We start from the raw sequence: 23,304 nt of genomic DNA on the forward strand, positions 1-23,304 counted from the left end.
AGGGTTAGTCAGGCTGAGCATATAGCATGGCAACTGGGTATGAACTTTGAACTCTTAATCACTAAAGAAGTGATACTCCTAGCTGTCGCGTTAGCGCAGCAACTGTAGACGTGGGCTAGGAGAGGATGAACAGAGTATTTGTCTAATCCGAGGTGAGTGATTGTTGTCCTGATATCCAGAAGCTCTTTTTTTGCCATAAGATACGGTTGCAGAAACATTATGTACAAAAAAAAAAAAAACAAACAAAAAAAACACATAATAGCCCAATTGGTTGGGCGCCCGTAAAACTGCTGACATTTCTTCCGGCTCCATTTTATCTCAAGGCCACCCAGTACCTTGCCCTGAACTTAGTCATTGTCACAAGCTGACTACCACCCGGTTACTGTACCATGCACCTTAGAGGTTGCTGCCCTTTGTACTGTACGTAGACATGGAACAATGTTTACATACTGTTTTACTAATATGTTTTTTAGTCAAGGCCACATCCTATTCAACTATTGCTGTATATGCAGTGCATTCCGAAAGTATTCAGACCCCTTTACTTTTTCCACATTTTGATAAGTTACAGCCTTATTCTAAAATTGATTAAATAGATTTTCCCTCATCGATCTGCACAGAATAACCCATAATGACAAAGCAAAAACAGATTTTTTGACATTTTTGCAAATTTATAAAACAAAAAACCCCGGAAATATCACATTTACATAGGTATTCAGACCCTTTACTCAATACTTTGTTGAAGCAACTTTGGCAGCAATTACAGCTCTGAGTCTTCTTTGGTATGACGCTACACGTTTGGCACACCTTTATTTGGGGATTTTCTCCCATTCTTCTCTGCAGATCCTCTCAAGCTCTGTCAGGTTGGAAAGGGAGAGTCGCTACACAGCTATTTTCAGGTCTCTCCAGAGATGTTCGATCGGGTTGAGGCCCGGGCTCTGGCTGGGCCACTCAAGGACACTCAGAGACTTGTCCTGAAGCCACTCCTGCGTTGTCTTGGCTGTGTGCTGAATCTTCAACCCTGTCTGAGGTCCTGAGCGCTCAGAGAATCTTGTTTCTCATGGTCTGAAAGTCCTTTAGGTGCCTTTTGGCAATCTCCAAGCAGGCTGTCATATACTGAGGAGCGTCTTCCGTCTGGCAACTCTACCATAAAGGCCTGGTTGGTGGAGTGCTTCAGAGATGGTCGTTCTTCTGGAAGGTTGTCCCATCTCCACATAGGAACGCTGGAGCTCTGTCAGAGTGACCATCGGGTTCTTGGTCACTTCCCTGAGAAAAGCCCTTCTCTTTTCCTTTGTCACCTCAACTTGCTCTATTTCCACAATATTTATTACAAGACTTAGTTGAGGTTTAGGGTTTAGTGAATGATTTAGTTTTTAAAATATTTTGGACTAACTTATTCCTTACCACCCATTCTGAAACTATCTGCAGCTCTTTGTTACGTGTTGCAGTCACTGCAGCAGCTGACGTGTATAGTGTTGAGTCATCTGCATGGCTTTACTCAAGGCCAGTGGTATGTCATTAGTAAAGACTGAACAAATTAAGGGACCTAGACACCTGCCCTGGATAATTCATGATTCTACATGGATTATGTTGGAGAGTTTTACATTAAAGAACACCCTCTGTGTTCTGTTAGACAGTTAACTCTTTATCCACATTATAGCTGGGGGTGTAAAGCCAGAACTCAGAAGTTTTTCCAGCAACAGACTATGATCGATAATGTCAAAAGCTGCACTGAAGTCTAACAAGACATCCCCCACAATCTTTTCATCATAACTTTCTCTCAGCCAATAATTAGTCATTTGTGTAAATGCTGTGCTTGTTGAATGTCCTTCCCTATCGGCGTGCTGAATGTCTGTAGTCAATTTATTTACTGTAAAATAGCATTATATCTGGTCAAACACATTTTTTTTCCAAAACTTTACTCAGGATTGGTAACAGGCTGATTTGTCAGCTATTTGTACCAGTAAAGGGGGCATTACTATTCTTAGCAGACTGACTTTTGCTTCCCTCCAGCCCTGAGGGCACACACTTTCTAGTAGGCTTAAAAGAAAGCTATGGCAAATAGGAGTGGAAATATCATCTGCTATTATCCTTTTAAAGTAGTTAGCAATATTAGTCAGTTTTGTGATGCATGAGCCATCTGATTCAATTAATCATGGAGCTGAGTTTGCAGGCACTGGTTACAGTTTATAGATTTTTCTTGAGTGGGCAGCTTGATGAGTCACTCAATATTTAAGTCACCCAGAAAATGACTGTTAGCACTTGGTGGTCTATAGCAGCTTTCCACAAGAATGGGTTTTAGGTAAGACAGATGAACCTGTAGCCATATTATTTCAACAGGATTTAACAGGAGTTCCTCTCTATTTTTTTACAGGGATGTGGTTGTGAATTTAAACAGCAACACCTCCACCCCTGGCATTTCTGTATTTTCTGTAAATGTTATGACCTTGTATTGCTACCACTGTTATCATCAAAGGTATTGTCTAAGTCAGTTTCAGAGATAGTCAGAATATGAATGTCATCTGTTACTAGCAAGTTATTAATTGTATGAACCTTGTTTCTTAAGCTACATATGTTAACATGGGCTATTTAGAGCACTTGCTTGATTTCGTTGCTTTACTGGGAAGCTTAGCAGAAGTAGATATTATCATGTTATTTAGGTTAGTGCAGGTTGAGCTGCACACAGTGGACTTCCTACTTGGGCCTACCGCCCCAGTGCTAACAGCATAGATCTGGTTCATAGGCACATGATTGCTACATACAATAGCTGCAGGATCAGCAGAGACATTCAGGGCAGTTAGAGGGACATAAATTAGGTTACTTACATTGTGTCTACCAATGCCCCTGGTATAATGTACATTTTCTAAAGCATTATGATGACTCTGCAAACCAATAGTTGGGATTTACTGAGCTGGGCTTGGGTCATTGATAAGTCATTGTCTCAATGCAGCCTTATAATTCTGTGAAAGGATCTAGGAACCCAAATGATTTGGGTGGATTCCATCCTCCTTATAAAACGTGTTTTGTTTCCAAAAGGTTTCAAAATTGTCAACAAAAGCTACACCCATTGAGCTGCAATAATCACGTAGCCAGTTATGAAGAGAAAGAATCATGCTAAAGCGTTCAATACCACGATTGAGAGAGGGCACAGGGACAGATATGATGGGTATTTTATTAGTGCCTAGCAGAGAGTCAATCAGATCTTTGCAATCCACTATTAGTCCCGCTAACGGAACCCCCCCCCCAACAACATTCCGCCGAAAAGGCAGCGCGGGAAATTCAAAAATATTTTTTAGAAATATTTAACTTTCACACATTAACAAGTCCAATACAGCAAATGAAAGATAAACATCTTGTTAATCTACCCATCATTTCCGATTTTTAAAATGTTTTACAGCGAAAACACAACATATGAATTTCCCGCGTAGCCTTTTCGGCGGAATGTTGTGGGGGGGTTCCGTTAGCGGAACCTGTGTCATAGACGGGGATAGGGGGCAGCATTTTCACCTTGGATGAATTGCGTGCCCATAGTGAACTGCCTCCTACTCTGTCCCAGATGCTAATATATGCATATTATTATTACTATTGGATAGAATACACAATGAAGTTTCTAAAACTGTTTGAATTATGTCTGTGAGTATAACAGAACTCATAGGGCAGGCAAACTTCCAAACAGGAAGTGGAAATTCTGGTGCTGGTTGATTTTCAACTCATTGCCTATTCACATCCAAATAAGATATGGATCTGTTCACACTTCCTACGCCTTCCACTAGATGTCAACAGTCAGTAGAACGTGGAATGATGCCTCTAGTGTGATGTGGGACCGGATGGCAGCTATTTGAGTCACTGGTCTGGCAGAATGTCAGTTCCTGGTTACGCAGTAGTCATTATATCGCCTTGCGTTCCATTACTCTGTAGACAAAAACGAATGCTCCGGTTGGAACGTTATTGGATATATATGATAATAACATACTGAAGATTGATTCTCTACTTAGTTTGACCAGTTTATTCAACCTGGAATATAACTTTTTGTCGTTTTCGTCCGAGTTCGCCTGGACCAGCGCCAGCTTTTGGACATGTGAACTAAACGTGCTAGCAAAAGTAGCTAATTGGACACTAGTAATGAACATTATGGAACAAAAAAACAATTTCTTGTGGAACTAGGATTCCTTGCACTGCATTCTGATGAAAGATCAACAAAGGTAAGAGAATATTTATGATGTAATTTCGTATTTCTGTTGACTCCAACATGGCGAAGAAATATATTTACGTCTGAGCGCCGTCTCAGATTATTGTATGGTATGCTTTTTTCGTAAGGTTTAAAAAAAATCTGACACAGCGGTTGTATTAAGAACCAGTGTATCTTTAATTATATGTAAAGCATGTATCTTTCGTCAAAGTTTATGATGAGTATTTCTGTTATCTGTTATCTCTGTAATTACTCTGGATATTTTGGAGGCATTTCTGAACATTGCGCCAATGTAAACCGACATTTGTGGATATAAATATGCATATTATCGAACAAAACATAAATGTATTGTGTAACATGATGTCATATGAGTGTCATCTGATGAAGATGATCAAAGGTTAGTGATTTCACTTTATATATTATCTACCTTACTTGCTTTGGCAATGTTAACACGTTTTCCATGCCAATAAAGCCCTTGAATTGAATTGATTAATTTTATCTCTAATTCTGCTTTTGTGACTCTATCTTTGGCTGGGGAAAATGGCTGTGTTTCTTTGGATTTGGTGGTGATCTAACATTGAGCTGCAATAATCACGTAGCCAGTTGTGAAGAGAAAGAATCATGCTAAAGCGTTCAATACCATGATTGAGAGAGGGCACAGGGCCAGATATGATGGGTATTTTATTAGTGCCTAGCAGAGAGTCAATCAGCTCTTTGCAATCCACTATTAAGACCTGCCCTTCATAATGTCATTGTAACCCACATGGACTATGTTAGAATTGATGTCCATGTCCTGGCGTAGTACATTTATGAGCAGCCTAGTAATGTCATTTACTCGACCTCCGGGATAAGACATTGTTTTTGCACCAGGAACAGTCACATTATTACTATGGAGCTGACCATAATTACGGCTGGTGAGAAGGATGAGGAAATCCAGGATTCTGAGAATCCTTTAAGGACGGGCGAGAGGCAGGATAACTTGAACACGTAGCTCCAGGCCTCCGACAGATGGAGAAGCCCTGCTCGATCCAGAGCAGGGACAGAAGGTTGCCTGCATCAACTTCGAAATCGTAGGGGTAGGAGTAGGAGTAGGCACAGTGTTCGCAGTCACAGGTACCCCAAGCGACGAAGGTGCAGGAAGATCAGGCACCAGGGCGGTGAAGCTATGTGTTGTTTGTATCTGCTCTAGGTCTCTCGTTGGGAGTGTAGACTGTCTTTGGCTTCCATGGCTCGTGACATGACCATCTTTGATTGCCATGCTCCACTTGCTGTGCTTCTTCGACTCTGATATCAGATGTGGGAAGAGAGGCAGGGGAACACCGCCCAGTCGGATTACGAAAAATGACAAGATGGGATGCATCCAACATGCGCAAACTCCATCCAGCCACCGGCGTAAAAAGGGTAAACATTCCACCCTGCGTTTTCCCAAGTTTCTTACGAAGGCTGGCGACCTGCGTGATTAAGGAAGCCAATTTAAGCCTATAATCCTCGGCAAGCAAACAATTGCCGCATTGGAATTCTGAGTGATCCAGTTTGTCCCAAAAAACAAAGCGTTGTAGTTACACCTCCTACAGCCCTGGAACCGTTCATTTACTTCACCAGACAAAGGAGGCTCCATTGGAAAATTCATCTGGGACTAACTTCATTAGCTTGATGGCTAACGTTAACAGCTTAGCTAGGTTAGCGGTTCTTTCAAGCAAACTTTAATCTGTCAGTTAAGCGGGATTCTGGGACAAGAAATTGAGGTCCTAGCTGGTAAAAGAAAACTGCATCGCGGAATCCATGCAACAACAAGTTCGCTAGTTATGTTGAAAAAATATTTGTTCGTTTTTTGTTGAAATAACAAACCAAGTTTTGCCAGCATACAGTGTTCAGCTATGCACTTTGATGACGTATGGGTTGACGCAATGTTAGAATTATCTCAAGCATGATCAATGGAAACAGCATGCACCTAAGCTCAATTTTGATTCTGATAGCAAAGGGTCTGAATACTTATGTAAATAAGGTATTTATATATATATGTTTGTGTATATATATGTATATACATGTGTATATATATATATATATATATATATATATATATATATATATATATATATATATATATATGTATATGTATATGTATGTGTATGTGTATATATATATGTATGTATGTATGTGTGTGTGTATGTGTATGTGTATGTGTGTGTGTGTGTGTGTGTGTGTGTGTGTGTGTGTGTGTGTGTGTGTGTGTGTGTGTGTGTGTGTATGTATGTATATGTATGTGTATATATATGTATGTATATATATGTATATATGTATGTATATATATATATATACACACTGTACATTGCTCATAATATATTAATTTTTCTTAATTGCATTCTTTTACATTTAGATTTGTGTGTATTGTTGGGAATTGTTAGATACTACTGCACTGTTGGAGCTAGGAACACAAGCATTTCGCTACACCCGCAATAACATCTGCTAAATATGTGTATGCGGTAACACAATTAGATTTGATTTGTGTCTTCCAGAGACTCTCTGCTAACTGTGCTTACCGCTCCCAGCAACCTTAAAGAAGACACGCTAAGTGCTTTGAGACCTTTTGAGTGAGGCAGAACGATACATTTTTCAATGAATTAACCATCTGCGCACACACACATACAGAGGATTGTTTTAAAGTGAAACAGGCACAGATGCCTATGACAGTTTCCACGCTCTACTTCAAATGAAGACTCATGCCATAGTGACTTTGAAGAAGAGAATTAAAAAAAGAAAGGGCATACTTGAGGCTAAGTCTGTCAATTATCTGTCACTGGGGAGCTAAGAAGACTGATACTCTCCTTAATCACCAATGATTGATTCTCTTTCATTTCTTCCCTCTAAGAACTTCAATCTCTCTTCTCTCTCTCTCTCTCTCTCTCTCCCTCTCTCTCTTCATTCTGTCTCTCTCTCCCTCCACTCTGTCTCTGTCTCTCCCGCTCTCTGCTCTCACTCACTCTCTCTCCCTCTCTCTCTCTCTCTCTCCCTCTCCCTCTGTATCTCTCTCACTCTCGCAGTCTTTGTACTCCCTCTCACTCCCGCTCTCCCTATGCATCTCCCTCTCTCTCTGCTCTCCCTCTGCATCTCCCTCTCTCTCTGCTCTCCCTATGCATCTTCCTCTCTCTCTGCTCTCCATATGCATCTCCCTCCCTCTCCAGCTGTATCCCCCTCTCTCTTTGTGCTCCCTCTGTCTCGCCCTCTCTCTCACTCTCTTCTTTCTCTCCCTTTGTCTCTCAATCTATATATCTCTCTTCCATTACGTTTGAAAGACAGACATGGCCGAAGTAATTCAAACAAGAGGAGAGGGAGAAAGGGGTGAGCAGGGGTTGAGCGAGGGCGTGAGGAAGGGCATACCCCAGAGCCCACAGTACATCCGGCCCCCCAGACCCCAAGGCCCCCATCTGGAATTAGACATAGCCTCTCCCAGAGCAGGAAGAGGGGATTTTAGGATTAGTTATTGTGTGTTTGTGTGTGTGTGTATGTGCGTGTGTTTGTGTGTGTGTATGTGTTCATCATTCAGTGGGGCAGGGGCCTGCCCTGCACATGTTCCCTGGCTGGAGACGAGAGTGATAGAAGAGAAAGAAGTATAGAAGATTGGAGAGTGATGTCATGACGATAGAATGTGAAAAGTTTTCCTTGTGCCTCACATTTTTGTGGAGGCTTTTTTCTCTCGTTTTCTCAATTGCCCTCCCACCTTTATTTCCCGCTCGGGAGGAGCACAGGAACTTCCTTTTGGACTGGGAGTCACTGCTCATCCCTTCTCCTCTCTCTTTTCCCCTCCCTCTCTCTCTCTCTCTCTCTCTCTCTCTCTCTCTCTCTCTCTCTCTCCATCTGTGATATTGAGATGAACCATTGTGGTCTCACCAGAGTGCTAGCTAGCTGTTATCTGCTGAACTCAACAATGAAGACTATCTCAGCTGCAGGACCATGCTCCTACTGTAGGCTCTGTGCTTGGCACTGCCACTACCATGCCCTGAAAACCAGCTGGGCCACCCTGGGTGGGAGGTAGGGAAACAGGTTATTTTAGCTTGTTGCTCTGCAGAGACATTTGGGGTACAGGGTGCAAGTGATCTTGTGTCTTGTGGGTGACCAACACGCCTGCTTTCCCAATGGAACTTGAGCTCAGGTAAGAAATGGTGGGGATGTTATTTAAGGGAATGTCATCAGAAGGTCAAGTGTAGTCTGAGCTCTCGCTAAGAGTCTGTATCAGGCTGATATTCAGCTCCAGCTGCTCTTGCAGAAGGTTCTTATAGAACAGGGGTTCCCAACCTTTTTCCGCATCGCAGACTGGAGCAAATCCAGAAACAGTTTTGCGGACCGGAGAACACCCATCAAGCTAGCTTTAGGAAGCAGCACCTGGACAGATTCCTGAGGTCTGGTCGGAGAGTGTTTAGTCTTTTAGTTGGCAAATCAGTGAAGGATATTATCAGAGGCACAAGTGTAGTCTGAACTTTCGCTGTGAATGTGTTCTGTGAATGTGCTCTGTGAAAGTGTCCAATGCTTGATGTCATAGAAAGGGAATGTTATTACATTCTTTTGTGTTTTTAGTGCTTTGAGAATGTTACACAGAAAATGAACCACTGGAGTTCAATAGTTGCAAATGTGTTGTGTTGTTTAGAGTTCTGTTTCTTGTTTTTTAATTTCTACAATTGTACAGCAACTTTTAAAGTGATATATAAAGATCATGTATTATTATTATTTATGTGTGCGAGCACTGTGGTTTGTGCATATGTACACGTGTGCAGCTATATGTGAGAGGGCTGCATGTTTATGTGTCTGTTTGATCTAGGTTGCTGTATACAGTACAGAGCATTCGGAAAGTATTCTGATCACAGCCTTGTTCTAAAATGTATTATATATATTTATTTTTCCTCCTTAATCTACACACAATACCCCGTAATGACAAAGCGAAACAAGTTTTTTGAATTCTTTGCAAATTAAAAAAAACAAACAAAAAAAACAAACATATTCCCTTAAGTATTCAGACCCTTTGCTATACGACTAGAAATTGAGCTCAGGTGCATCCTGTTTCCATTGATCATCCTTGAGATGATTCTACAACTTGATTGGAGTCCACTTTTGGTAAATTCAATTGATTGGACATGATGGACATGAATTGTCTGAAGAGCTCCGAGACAGGATTGTGTCGAGGCACAGATCTGGGGAAGGGTATCAAAAAATGTCTGCAGCATTGAAGGTCCCTAAGAACACAGTGGCGAGAACCCTATGGTCACTCTGACAGAGCTCCAGAGTTCCTCTGTGACGATGGGAGAATCTAGCTTTTATGGTAGCGTGGCCCGACAGAAGCCACTCCTCAGTGTAATGCGCATGACAGCCCGCTTGGAGCTTGCCAAAAGGTACCTAAAGACTCTGACCATGAGAAACAAAATTATCTGGTCTGATGAAACCAAGATTGAACACTTTGGCCTGAATGCCAAGCGTAATGTCTGGAGGAAACCTAGCACCATCCCTATGGTGAAGCATGGTGGTGTCAGCATCATGCCGTGAGGATGTTTTTCAGCGGCAGGGACTGGGAGACTAGTCAGGACAGAGGGAAAGATGAACAGAGCAAAGTATAGAGAGATCCTTGCAAATGTGCTCCAGAGTGCTCAGGACCTCAGACTGGGGTGAAGATTCACCTTCCAACAGGACAACAACCCTAAACATACAGGCAAGACAATGCAGGAGTGGCTTCGGGACAAGTCTCTGAATGTCCTTGGGTGGCCCAGCCAGAGCCCAAACTTGAACCTGATCGAACATCTCTGGGTATTTAGAATAAGGCTGTAACGTAGCAAAATGTGGAACAGTCAAGGGGTCTGAATTCTTTCCGTATGTGCTGTATGTGGGAGAGATATGTGAGTGGATGTTTATGTGTGTTTGTGTGAACTCTGTAGCAGTACATGTTATGGGAACTGCATGTGTGTGATCTCTGTAAGGGTACGTGTTAGAGGCATGTGTTTTCCTGGCTCTCTAGTGACCCTGAGAGTGAAAACACATGTTAGAGGGGCCGTTAGGGACCGTGTGAAGCTGTGGACCTAGAGACAAGAGGGTGTGTGTGTCCTGTGTGTGTATATTCCCTCGTGGGACAGGATGGATGGATGGGGGGATGGATGGAAGGAGGGGTGAGGACGATGGGGGGAAGCATTGGAGTGGGTGCTGGAGGAGGCTACAAAGGGTCACAGTTTTCCATAGTTTCCACCCCACTACACAACTCAATACAACTAAGGGGCTTTACACTTATATCCTGTCTCCAAATTCTTCCAATATTCTCTCTCTCTCTACACAAACACTCACTCACACACACACACACACACACACACACACACACACACACACACACACACACACACACACACACACACACACACACACACACACACACACGCACACACACACACACACACACACACACACACACACACACACACACACACGCACGCGCTCCCCAGGGTTCAAACTCCAGGGAATGACACAGTATGAACTATCTAACCTCTGATCTTTTTGTCCTCTCCTGTAGGAGTTTGAGAATGCCGAGGGGGAGGAGTACCAGGCGGACCTGTCCACCCTGGCATCCCCTGCATCCCAGAGCGGACCTGATGTTTACATCCTGCCCCTGACTGAGGTGTCACTCCCCATGGCCAAACAACCAGGACGATCAGGTAGGACCAACATGTCTTTGTCTCTCTGTCTCTCACCCTCATTTAGTTTCAGTTCAATGCAGTTCAAATACTTTTCTTTCAACAAGAAGATTTAAGTACAGCACATTCGGAAAGTATTCAGACCCCTTGACTTTTTTCACATTTTCACATTTTCAGCCTTATTCTAAAATGAATTAAATAGTTTTTTTCTCAGTCATCCATCTGCACAAGACCCCATAATGACAAAGCAAAAACTCGTTTTTAGTTTTGTTTGCGAATTTATAATTATTTTTTATTTTTTTAAATATCACATTTACATAAGTATTCAGACCCTTTATTCAATACTTTGTTGAAGCACCTTATGGCAGCGATTACAGCCTCAAGTCTTCTTGGGCATGACGCTACAAGCTTAGCACACCTGTATTTGGGGAGTTTCTCCCATTCTTCTCTGCAGATTCTCTCAAGCTCTGTCAGGTTGAATGGGGAGCGTTGCTGCACAGCTATTTTCAGGTCTCCAGAGATGTTCGATTGGGTTGGGTTCAAATAAAAAATAAAAACACCTTTATTTAACTAGGCAAGTCAGTTAAGAACACATTCTTACTTTCAATGACGGCCTAGGAACGGTGGATTAACTGCCTCGTTCAGGGGCAGAACAACACATTTTTACCTTGTCAGCGCGGGGATTCAATCTTGCAACCTTACAGTTAACTAGTCCAACGCTCTAACCACCTGATTACATTGCACTCCACGAGGACCCTGCCTGTTACGCGAATGCTGTAAGCCAAGGTAAGTTGCTAGCTAGCATTAAATGTATCTTATAAAAAAACAATCAATCAATCATAATCACGAGTTAACTACACATGGTTGATATTACTAGTTTATCTAGCGTGTCCTGCGTTGCATATAATCGATGCGGTGCGTATTCGCGAAAAAGGACTGTCCTTGCGCCAATGTGTCCCAAACCATAAACATCAATGCCTTTCTTAAAATCAATACACAGTATATATTTTTAAACCTGCATATTTAGCTAAAAGAAATCCAGGTTAGCAGGCAATATTAACCAGGTGAAATTGTGTCACTTCTCTTGCGTTCATTGCACACAGAGTCAGTGTATATGCAACAGTTTGGGCCACCTAATTTGCCAGAATTTTACGTAATTATGACATAACATTGAAGGTTGTGCAATGTAACAGGAATATTTAGACTTATGGATGCCAACCGTTGTTGGCATGTTGTTGTTTTCGAGATGATAGTTTCCTGATTCAACCATATTAATGACCTAAGGCTCGTATTTCTGTGTGTTATTATGTTATAACTAAGTCTAATTTGGTAGAGCAGTCTGACTGAGTGGTGGTAGGCGCCAGCAGGCTCGTAAGCATTCATTCAAACAGCACTTTCGTGTGTTTTGCCAGCAGCTCTTTGTTGTGCTTCAAGCATTGCGCTGTTTATGACTTCAAGCCTATCAACTCCCGAGATTAGGCTGGTGTAACCGATGTGAAATGGCTAGCTAGTTAGCGGGGTGTGCGCTAATAGCGTTTCAAATGTCACTCGCTCTGAGATTTGGAGTGGTTGTTCCCCTTGCTCTGCATGGGTAACGCTGCTTCGAGGTTGGCTGTTGTCGATGTGTTCCTGGTTCGAGCCCAGGTAGGAGCGAGGAGAGGGACGGAAGCTATACTGTTACACTGGCAATACTGAAGTGCCTATAAGAACATCCAACAGTCAAAGGTTAATGAAATACAAATGATATAGAGATAAATGGTCCTATTATTCCTATAATAACTACAACCTAAAACTTCTTACCTGGGAATATTGAAGACTCATGTTAAAAGGAACCACCAGCTTTCATATGTTCTCATGTTCTGAGCAAGGAACTTAAACATTAGCTTTCATACATGGCACATATTGCACTTTTACTTTCTTCTCCAGCACTTTGTTTTTGCATTATTTCAACCAAATTGAACATGTTTCATTATTTATTTGAGGCTAAATTGATTTTATCGATGTATTATATTAAGTTAAAATAAGTGTTCATTCAGTATTGTTGTAATTGTCATTATTACAAATAAATGTTAAAAAAAATGGCCGATTAATCGGTATCAGCCCTTTTGGTCCTCCAATAATCGGTATCGGTATCGGCGTTGAAAAATCATAATCGGTCGACCTCGACTCCAAACATAACATTTGGCATTCAGGCCAAAGAGTTCAATCTTAGTTTCATCAGACCAGAGAATCTTGTTTATCATTTTCTGAGAGTCCTTTGCCATTTGGCAAACTCCAAGCGGGCTGTCATGTACCTTTTACTGAGGAGTGGCTTCCGCCTGGCCACTCTACCATAAAGGCTTGATTGGTAGAGTGCTGGTTGTCCTTCTGGAAGGTTCTCCCATCTCCACAGAGCAACTCTTGTGCTCTGTCAGAGTGACCATCGGGTTCTTGGTCACCTCCCTGACCAAGGCCCTTCTCCCCCATTGCTCAGTTTGACTGGGTGGCCAGCTCTTTGAAGAGTCTTGATGGTTGCAAACTTCTTCCAATTAAGAATAATGAAGGCTACTGTGTTCTTGGGGACCTTCAATGCTGTAGACATTGTTTGGTACCCTTCCCCAGATCTGTGCCTCGACACAATCCTGTCTCGGAGTTCTACGGACAATTCCTTAGACCTAATGGTTTGGTTTTAGCTCTGACATGCCCTGTCAACTGTGGGACGTTATGTCGACAGGTGTGTGCCTTTCCAAATCATGTCCAATCAATTGAATTTACCACAGGGGGACTCCAATCAAGTTGTCGAAACATCTCAAGGATGATCAATGGAAACAACTCAATTTCGAGTCACATAGCAAAGGTATTTCTGTTTTTTATTTTTAATAAATTTGCAACATTTCTGAACACTTGTTTTCACTTTGTTATTATGGGTTATTGTGTGTAGATTGATGAGGGAAAAATGTAATTGAATTCAATCCATTTTAGAATAAGGCTGAAGCGTAACAAAATGTGGAAAAAGGGAAGGGGTCTGAATACTTTCCAAATGCACTTTATTTGAAGTAATCTCTGTGAGGGGGATGTTACATAAGCACAGGGAATGACAGTCAGAGAGAACCATATCAAATTCAGACAGTCACTAACATTCACAGCTTTTCTCAAAGGGAATAAAATATAAACGGTAGAGGAAAAGGTCAGATGAAGTTGAGAGGATAAAGAGAAAAGGTACAAATACAGCTTTTATTTTGTGCCTTAATTCTCTTCTTCAAAAAATTATTCATAATTGGCATACTTTCAGTGAGGAGTTTTTAAGAATATCAGGGTGCACTGTACTATATATTCTGGTTCTGGTGTTGACCCAAAAAGTCTTCCCAAAGTTAGTGACCAACGCCCTAACACTGGACCACTGCAGGGCTTCCACCTATCCCACCGTCCCCTCTGCCCTGGTTTAGAGCCCTAACACTGGACCACTGCAGGGCTTCCACCTATCCCACTGTCCCCTCTGCCCTGGTTTAGAGCCCTAACACTGGACCACTGCAGGGCTTCCACCTATCCCACCGTCCCCTCTGCCCTGGTTTAGAGCCCTAACACTGGACCACTGCAGGGCTTCCACCTATCCCACCGTCCCCTCTGCCCTGGTTTAGATCCCTAACACTGGACCACTGCAGGGCTTCCACCTATCCCACCGTCCCCTCTGCCCTGGTTTAGAGCCCTAACACTGGACCACTGCAGGGCTTCCACCTATCCCACCGTCCCCTCTGCCCTGGTTTAGAGCCCTAACACTGGACCACTGCAGGGCTTCCACCTATCCCACCGTCCCCTCTGCCCTGGTTTAGAGCTCTAACACTGGACCACTGCAGGGCTTCCACCTATCCCACTGTCCCCTCTGCCCTGGTTTAGAGCCCTAACACTGGACCACTGCAGGGCTTCCACCTATCCCACTGCCCCCTCTGCCCTGGTTTAGAGCTCTAACACTGGACCACTGCAGGCTTCCACCTATCCCACCGTCCCCTCTGCCCAGGTTTAGAGCCCTAACACTGGACGATTGCAGGGCTTCCACCTATCCCACCTTCATCTCTGCCCTGGTTTAGAGCCCTAACACTGGACCACTGCAGGGCTTCCACCTATCCCACCGTCCCCTCTGCCCTGGTTTAGAGCTCTAACACTGGACCACTGCAGGGCTTCCACCTATCCCACCGTCCCCTCTGCCCTGGTTTAGAGCCCTAACACTGGACGATTGCAGGGCTTCCACCTATCCCACCGTCACCTCTGCCCTGGTTTAGAGCCCTAACACTGGACCACTGCAGGGCTTCCACCTATCCCACCGTCCCCTCTGCCCTGGTTTAGAGCCCTAACACTGGACCACTGCAGGGCTTCCACCTATCCCACCGTCCCCTCTGCCTTGGTTTAGAGCTCTAACACTGGACCACTGCAGGGCTTCCACCTATCCCACCGTCCCCTCTGCCCTGGTTTAGAGCTCTAACACTGGACCACTGCAGGGCTTGGCTTCCACCTATCCCACCGTCCCCTCTGCCCTGGTTTCGAGTTCTAACACTGGACCACTGCAGGGCTTGGCTTCCACCTATCTCACCGTCCCCTCTGCCCTGGTTTAGAGCTCTCGGTCCCTGTAGAATTAACTTTGTGGTCCATGAATGAGCTCTCTCTTTTCCTCTTACCCTGTTACCCCCCCCCCCCCCCTCTCTCTCTCTCTCTCTCTCTCTCTCTCTCTCTCTCTCTCTCTCTCTCTCTCTCTCTCTGTCTCTCTGTCTCTCTGTCTCTCTGTCTCTCTCTCTCTCTCTCTCTCTCTCTCTCTCTCCAACAAACATCTGCCTGTTGTTTCCCTTGTCCAGCCAGCCTACACAATTGCTCCTTGGTATGTCAGGCATGCGGGAGAGATAGACCCTCATTCTCTATCCCTCTTTCTCTTTCTGTCTATCCGTGACAATGGCCCTGGTTGTGTGTTGATGTGTAGGCTATGGGGCTGATGCATGCCGATCTGGATTGATACACCCATGACATCAGAAGGCGGGCTGAATTAATGATTTGTAGTAGACAGTTTGCTGTGGGTCAGTTCGTAGGTCAGTCTGCTGCTTGACTAGCAATTCCAATATACTGTTCATCAAAGCCATGGCCCATATTCATAAAGAGTTTCTGAGTAGAAGTGCTGATCTAGGATCAGTTTTGTCTTTGAGATCACAATGTATATTATATGGCCAGGGAGGACTTGATCCTAGATCAGCACTCCTACTCTGAGAGGTTTTGTGAGTATGGGCCCAGCACTTTAGTGGACATGAGAGTAATCTTGTTCCCAAGGAGATTAACATTGTTGTATTGGGACTAAAAGTCCCAATACGACATATCACTTTACATTTTTATTTTAGGAGAAATGTATATTTTATCTGAATTTGACCGAAGTCTTGTCGATAAAAGTGAGGTCAAGAGAAGATCACAAGAGTGAATACACAGCAGGATCGAAGCCACTGTCCATATAAGACGGTAATGACCCACATTATACAGAGTCCTTATTGTTTCTGAATAAGTATTTTGGCACTCTGAATATAGCCAATTTATCATCTGACCATATCCTGTGATTTATTTATTCTGTATGTTTTATCACTCATACAGTGCTCAGGCCTTTAGCCTACTTTACACACCTGCTGCCTTACCCTTACTAGCCAACCACTAGTGTCCTTGAAACACATCGCTTATTAGCAGTTCAGCACATTAGCATTTCTCATACTTTTACACAAAATCAAGATGAACCTTTACCATCCTAATAGACATTGAACATCTATAACCAAACTGGCTACACTCTGTTGTTGGCCGATGGTAGCTATAGCTAGCCACATGCTAACCTTAGTGCTAACATTGCTAACGTTACTACATTAGCAGCAGTAACAGTAAATCCAGGTATAATGTCTAACATAAATATTGGCTACCATGATATCCTGCAAGTTATATAAAACCAATAAAGATCAAGTAGTTCAGCAAAAATAAAGACATACCTTGAAATAAACAATGACATTAATCCGATTACTATTTGACCATTAATTTCTGCAAAATGTGCTGTGTTTATTGAGTTCTTGTAGCTTGCTTGAAAGCTTATTCAACCCACAAAGACCTTGCTAAATCTGAGTGGGCCAGTTCATTTTGCTATTGTTGGTGTAGAATTTTTGATGAATGTAATTCAAATTGCGAAAATAGTGTATACTTAGTATGTGTTTTATAAACTGTTGCATAAAGACAGTTTAGATGGATTATAATCAATCTACATTGTTAGATTTGTGGAATATATATCGTGCAAACTTTCTTTTAACTCAGTCCATTATCTTATTTCAACATACTATCACAAATGGAGTAACTTGCGGTACATGCTGTAGGCCTATGCTGAAAAAAACAGCTGTTCTGTCAGGACATGAACTCAGCACAAAAAGAAACGTCCTCTCACTGTGAACTGTATTTATTTTCAGCAAAATTAACATGTGTAAATATTTGTATGAACATAAGATTCAACACCTGAGACATAAACTGAACAAGTTCCACAGACATGTGACTAACAAAAACACGACTCGTCAGTGAAGAGCACTTCTTGCCAGTCCTGTCTGGGCCAGCGATGGTGGGTTTGTGCCCATAGGCGACGTTGTTGCCGGGAATGTCTGGTGAGGACCTGCCTTACAACAGGCCTACAAGCCCTCAGTCCAGCCTCTCTCAGCCTATTGTGGACAGCCTGAGCACTGATGGAGGGATTGTGCGTTGCTGGTGTAACTCCGGCAGTTGTTGTTGCCATCCTGTACCTGTCCCGCAGGCGTGATGTTCGGATGTACCGATCCTGTGCAGGTGTTGTTACACGTGGTCTGCCACTGCGAGGATGATCAGCTGTCCGTCCTGTCTCCCTGTAGCTCTGTCAAAGGCATCTCACAGTACGGACATGGCAATTTATTGCCCTGGCCACATCTGCAGTCCTCATGCCTCCTTGCAGCATGCCTAAGGCACATTCATGCAGATGAGCAGGGAATATTTCTTTTGGTGTTTTTCAGGGTCAGTGGAAAGGCCTCTTTAGTATCCTAAGTTTTCATAGCTGTGACCTTAATTGCCTCCCGTCTGTAAGCTGTTAGTGTCTTAATTAATGACCGTTCCACAGGTGCATGTTCATTCGTTGTTTATGGTTCATTGAACAAGCAGAAACAGTTTTTAAACCCCTTACAATGAAGAGCTGTTAAGTTATTTCAATTTTAACTAATTATCTTAGAAAGACAGGGTCCTGAAAAAGGGTTGTTTCTTTTTTTGCTGAGTTTGTGTTCCTCATGTGTTTTCCATATGGCCACTGTGGTATGTATGGCTGTATATAGCTGTATGAGGTTTTTGGAGTAAGTAGGAGACCTATAGTGACACACAGAGTTGATTAAGGGCATGAGCTTGGGTAGTTAGGGGGCTGAGGTCAGACATTCAATCTTTTCAGACCACTCCCCGGCCTGCTGCCGACATCACAGGATGAGAGACAGGTATACTATCTCTCTCTTTCTCTCTCTTTCTCTCTCTTTCTCTCTCTTTCTCTCTCTTTCTCTCTCTCTCTTTCTTTCTCTCTCTCTCTCTCTCTCTCTCTCTCTCTCTCTCTCTCTCTCTCTCACTGTCTCTCTCTCTATATATATACCTATCTCTCTCTCTTTCACTCTCTTTCTCACTCTCTCTCTATGCCTATCTCTATTCATACCTATCTCTCTCTCTCTCTCTCTCTCTCTCTCTCTCTCTCTCTCTCTCTCTCTCTCTCTCTCTCTCTCTCTCTCTCTCTCTCTCTCTCTCTCTCTCTCTCTCTCTATATCTATCTATCTCTCTATTCATACCTATCTCTCTCTTTCACTATCTCTCTCTCTCTTTCTCACTCTCTCTCTTAAAGGATCATTTAGGTTTCAAGGCTCTCTCATTTCCAAGATGGACCAGTGAATACAGGCTGTCAAGATCAACAGTTCCCCTGTTGTATATGCTGTGTTGCTGGGAGGCAGAGGTTCGAGGTAGAGGGGGAGAGGTGGGAGGAAGATGGGGGAGAGGTGGGGCTCCCATACTGTCAGACCTTGGCTAGGTCCAGAGCCAGAACTGGTCCCCAAGACGAAGACCCACCCTGATACAGCTGTGCTGTTATACAGTCACACTTACACCCGCACAGGTCACAGGGTGCACTGGTGTGAACACGCACGCACACACACACACACACACACACACACACACACACACACACACACACACACACACACACACACACACACACACACACACACACACACACATATATATATATGAACCCCCTCCCGCCCCATGTGCTTCTGCGATGTTGATGATGATGATAATGGGAATTCCATTTGGCCCGAGTGATCCTCATCTTTCAAAAAGACTTCCTGTCAGAAATGAATTGTCTTACTGTTGACAGGAAAGATGGAAGACTCTGAATGTATGGTAGTAGGCTGATAGTCATGGCTGTTACTATGGGCATCTCCTTGGACTATCTGTGGCCCTCAGCAAGCGTCTTTATCCTGGTCCTGGAGACCCACTGGGCGTGCAGGCTTTTTTCCCACCCAGCAGTAAGGCACCTGATTCCACTCATCAAAGGCTTACTGAGGAGTTGATTAGTTGAATTAGGTGTGAGAGAATGGGTACACCCAGAGTTGAAGACGTTCTGAGACGAGTTCTAAGAAGTTGGAGTTCCAAGCCATTCTAGAAGTAAGAGGGAAAGATGGAGGAAACAAAATGGCGTAACCTCTTTTCTAAGTTGTCAGTTATCACTAGAGGGTCAGTTCACAACTGTGTCACTGAGCTTCGAGGCCCAGTGTCTGTGTGGTTGGTCCTTTCTGGTACCATACAGTCCCAGTGGTAGTACACAGACAATAGCTGTGATTCTCTGTAGGCCAGAGTCTGCAGTAGCGAGCGAGCGTACCCACTCCCCACGGAATGACTAGCCTCTGGAACATTATAGGGCAGAGGCGTCAGATATGGCCCTCACACAGGGAGGGGTCTGTGTAGGCCGGTCTGAGGGGGGTTTACTGCCACAAAGATCCGTCTGTCCTCCTCTGGAGCAGAGAATGTGAGTGTCATCGGTCATTGTTGGGGGAGCGAGGGATGGAGGGAATGAGAGAGGGGGAAGGACAGAGGAGTAATGTTGCTGTCACTCCTGTCCCGTTTGGATGGGTTTGGGCTGAGAGTGAGCGTGAGAGCAGGCTGGTGTTTGCAGGGGAAAGGATAGACGCGGGACACAGGACATCACCGTGCTACTGACAGATAGGATACAGCAATGGGAGAGAAGGACTGAGGCTGATGCTATGATGCCAGGGCCTGCCTCTGACTGACCTTAGAGGAACTTTCTTTTTGGACCATGGCTTTTGCTGTCATTTTTGTCTCAAATCAAAACAAATCAACATGGCGAGTTTTGGGACTTAGAGGATGCTTGACCCATTGCAAGATGGATGGCTTATATCGCTTTCATTGTACTTGACGGAGATGTGTATATGGCCGGATGACATTTCTTTCTTAAGCCTGAGGCTTGAAATCGAGAGTTATTGTCTGAAATAAACCAATGCTGAGGTGGGTCTCGGCAGGTGTGATGTTGTTGGTGTTTATCCGTATGTTGTATTTTGTATGTGGATGTTTGTATTGTTTGAAACTGAATAATAGTTGTGTTGTAAAACGTGCAAGGTCATTCTCTAACATCTCTCTTTTTATTCTGTCTCCCAAGTCCAACTCCTGAAGTCCACAGAACTCGGTCGCCACAGTCTTCTCTACTTGAAGGAGATCGGCGATGGCTGGTTCGGAAAGGTAAAACCACTCTCTCCCTCCTCACGTTTACTTGTGAATTCTTTTGGTTTTATTTTGTTGGTTATTTTCGCTGTGCTGGAGGCTACTGTACAGGATTAGGAGAGGTAGCTAGATGAAATGTTCTGTCACGTTCACGGTTGTTGTGCCCTGAGCTGTGGTCCCAGTCGTTGTAAGGAGCAAGCCTGTTCAAATGGCTGACGGTGCATTACCTGTAATGTGTGTCTGTAACGGTAATCCTGGGCTGATCCCCGTGATGTCTCCCTGACTGACTGACACGGCCGGGTACAGAGAGGTAGAACGCCACACAAAGGACTTGTGGTCCTCTGTAGCTCTGTTGGTAGAGCATGGCGCTTGCAACACCAGGATAGCGGGTTTGATTCCCGGGACCACACATACATGAAAAATGTGTTTTGGATAAAAGCATCTGCTGAATGGCAGATATTACTCAGATAGAACCGTGTAGACTGTCCTAGCAATGCAGGAGTTTTACTTTACATTTCACTCATTTCACTGTTCCTATTACTGTGTAATTATGATTTGAAAGACTGTAACAAGTATTGCAGTTACTCATTGGGTTCATGGTTATGAATATAGTGTGAAAATGAGTAGTTACAAGACATGTTACATTGTGCAGGTTCCTGTATGGCTCAGTTGGTAGGGCACGATGCCTGCAATACCTGATTGTCTGTTGGATTCCTGGGGCCACTGATACGTAAAGTCACTGCAAGTCACTATGGCTAGAAGTGTCTGTTAAATGGCATATTAATATGTGAAGTGGTAGTAGAAGGTTTACCCAGGCTTTCATGCGATCAGCTTACTCTGAGCTACTCTGACATGAAGATAACTGATTATCGTCATTCTCTCGTTCCCTCCCTTTGTCTGTTCTCTCTCACGCTCATACACTCGTGCACACACCCTTTCCCCACACTTGTGTATCTTGACTGGGTATGTCCATTCTTGTGTGTCTGTCTCTGTGACCGCATGCACACCACTCTGTCACGTGTGGTTCTGTATTTCTTGTTGGTCTCTATATTAATCTGCATGTCCTGTGTATGCCTCTCTGTCTCTGTGTATGCCTCTCTGTCTCTGTGTATCTCTCTGTTTACTTGCATTTGTGTGACTGTCCCATCCGCCTTTTGCCTGAATGTGTGTGTATCCTCCTCAATCATGTTTGTCCTCCACAATAACCACTTCCGTGTGTGTACTGTTTGGGAATAATTTTTTTGTGTGCCTTTCCTTTGTCTTTGTCTCTGACTGTCTCGCTGCGTGTCTCTCTGTTTGACTTTGTGTTTATGCCTTCCATTCCTCCCCATCTGTCTCTGTGTTTCTGTGTGTGTGTGTGTGTGTGTGTGTGTGTGTGTGTGTGTGTGTGTGTGTGTGTTGTGCGTACCCTCTCGGTGTGTCTCTGTGTTTCTGTGTGTGTGTATTGTGCGTACCCCCTCGGTGTGTCTCTGTGTTTCTGTGTGTGTGTGTGTGTATTGTGCGTACCCCCTCGGTGTGTCTCTGTGGCTCTATTACCAGGTTCTCCTGGGGGAGGTGAATGCGGGTCTCAGCACCACCCAGGTGGTGGTTAAGGAGCTGAAGGCCAGTGCCAGTGTTCAGGACCAGATGCACTTCCTGGAAGAGGCCCAGCCATACCGGTGAACAGACTTAATCTTTCTCTGTCTATCTTTCCCACTTTTTCTGGAATTGACCTCGAGTTGATTGAAGACCAAGTCCTGTTTCTTTATTTGTCATGACAGTGCTTTGTGCCGACACTAACTCTGTGACATTGCACCCGTCCGTCTCCAGTGCCCTCCAGCACCCAGCCCTCCTGCAGTGCCTGGCGCAGTGCACTGAGGTCACCCCTTACCTGCTGGTCATGGAGTTCTGCCCTTTGGTGAGTACTAAACTGGACTGTGACTGTCACTGCACCACTTCATATAGGCCTGCCTATCTGTCTACGGCCATTGTAGTCAGTAGCCTGCTGGACTTGCTAGAGTCATGGTCCAGCGTCTATTGCGATCTCTTTACTGCAGGCAGTCTATGACCCTCATCATCTATTGGACTGATTGGACTACTGGACCACTGTATATCTGGCTACTATAATCACATCTATGACCCTCATCATCTATTGGACTGATTGGACTACTGGACCACTGTATATCTGGCTACTATAATCACGTCTATGACCCTCATCATCTATTGGACTGATTGGACTACTGGACCACTGTATATCTGGCTACTATAATCACGTCTATGACCCTCATCATCTATTGGACTGATTGGACTACTGGACCACTGTATATCTGGCTACTATAATCACGTCTATGACCCTCATCTATTGGACTGATTGGACTACTGGACCACTGTATATCTGGCTACTATAATCACGTCTATGACCCTCATCATCTATTGGACTGATTGGACTACTGGACCACTGTATATCTGGCTACTATAATCACGTCTATGACCCTCATCATCTATTGGACTGATTGGACTACTGGACCACTGTATATCTGGCTACTATAATCACGTCTATGACCCTCATCATCTATTGGACTGATTGGACTACTGGACCACTGTATATCTGGCTACTATAATCACGTCTATGACCCTCATCATCTATTGGACTGATTGGACTACTGGACCACTGTATATCTGGCTACTATAATCACGTCTATGACCCTCATCATCTATTGG

At 43.9% G+C, this 23,304-nt stretch overlaps 1 protein-coding gene across 2 annotated transcripts in view; it reads left to right on the plus strand.

Moving 5' to 3' along the window:
* LOC135512074 (serine/threonine-protein kinase LMTK1-like) overlaps positions 1-23,304 on the plus strand; it is a 91,476-nt gene that overhangs the window by 58,643 nt on the left and 9,529 nt on the right. For both annotated transcript variants that reach the window (XM_064933710.1, XM_064933711.1), the window contains exons 4-7: positions 10,728-10,869; positions 20,543-20,622; positions 22,144-22,262; positions 22,414-22,501. In XM_064933710.1, the coding sequence (XP_064789782.1) occupies positions 10,728-10,869; positions 20,543-20,622; positions 22,144-22,262; positions 22,414-22,501 (429 nt within the window). The remainder of the gene's footprint in view (positions 1-10,727; positions 10,870-20,542; positions 20,623-22,143; positions 22,263-22,413; positions 22,502-23,304) is intronic.

This window comes from Oncorhynchus masou, chromosome 24 (genome assembly GCF_036934945.1).
Source record: "Oncorhynchus masou masou isolate Uvic2021 chromosome 24, UVic_Omas_1.1, whole genome shotgun sequence".
Lineage (NCBI taxonomy): Eukaryota > Metazoa > Chordata > Actinopteri > Salmoniformes > Salmonidae > Oncorhynchus > Oncorhynchus masou.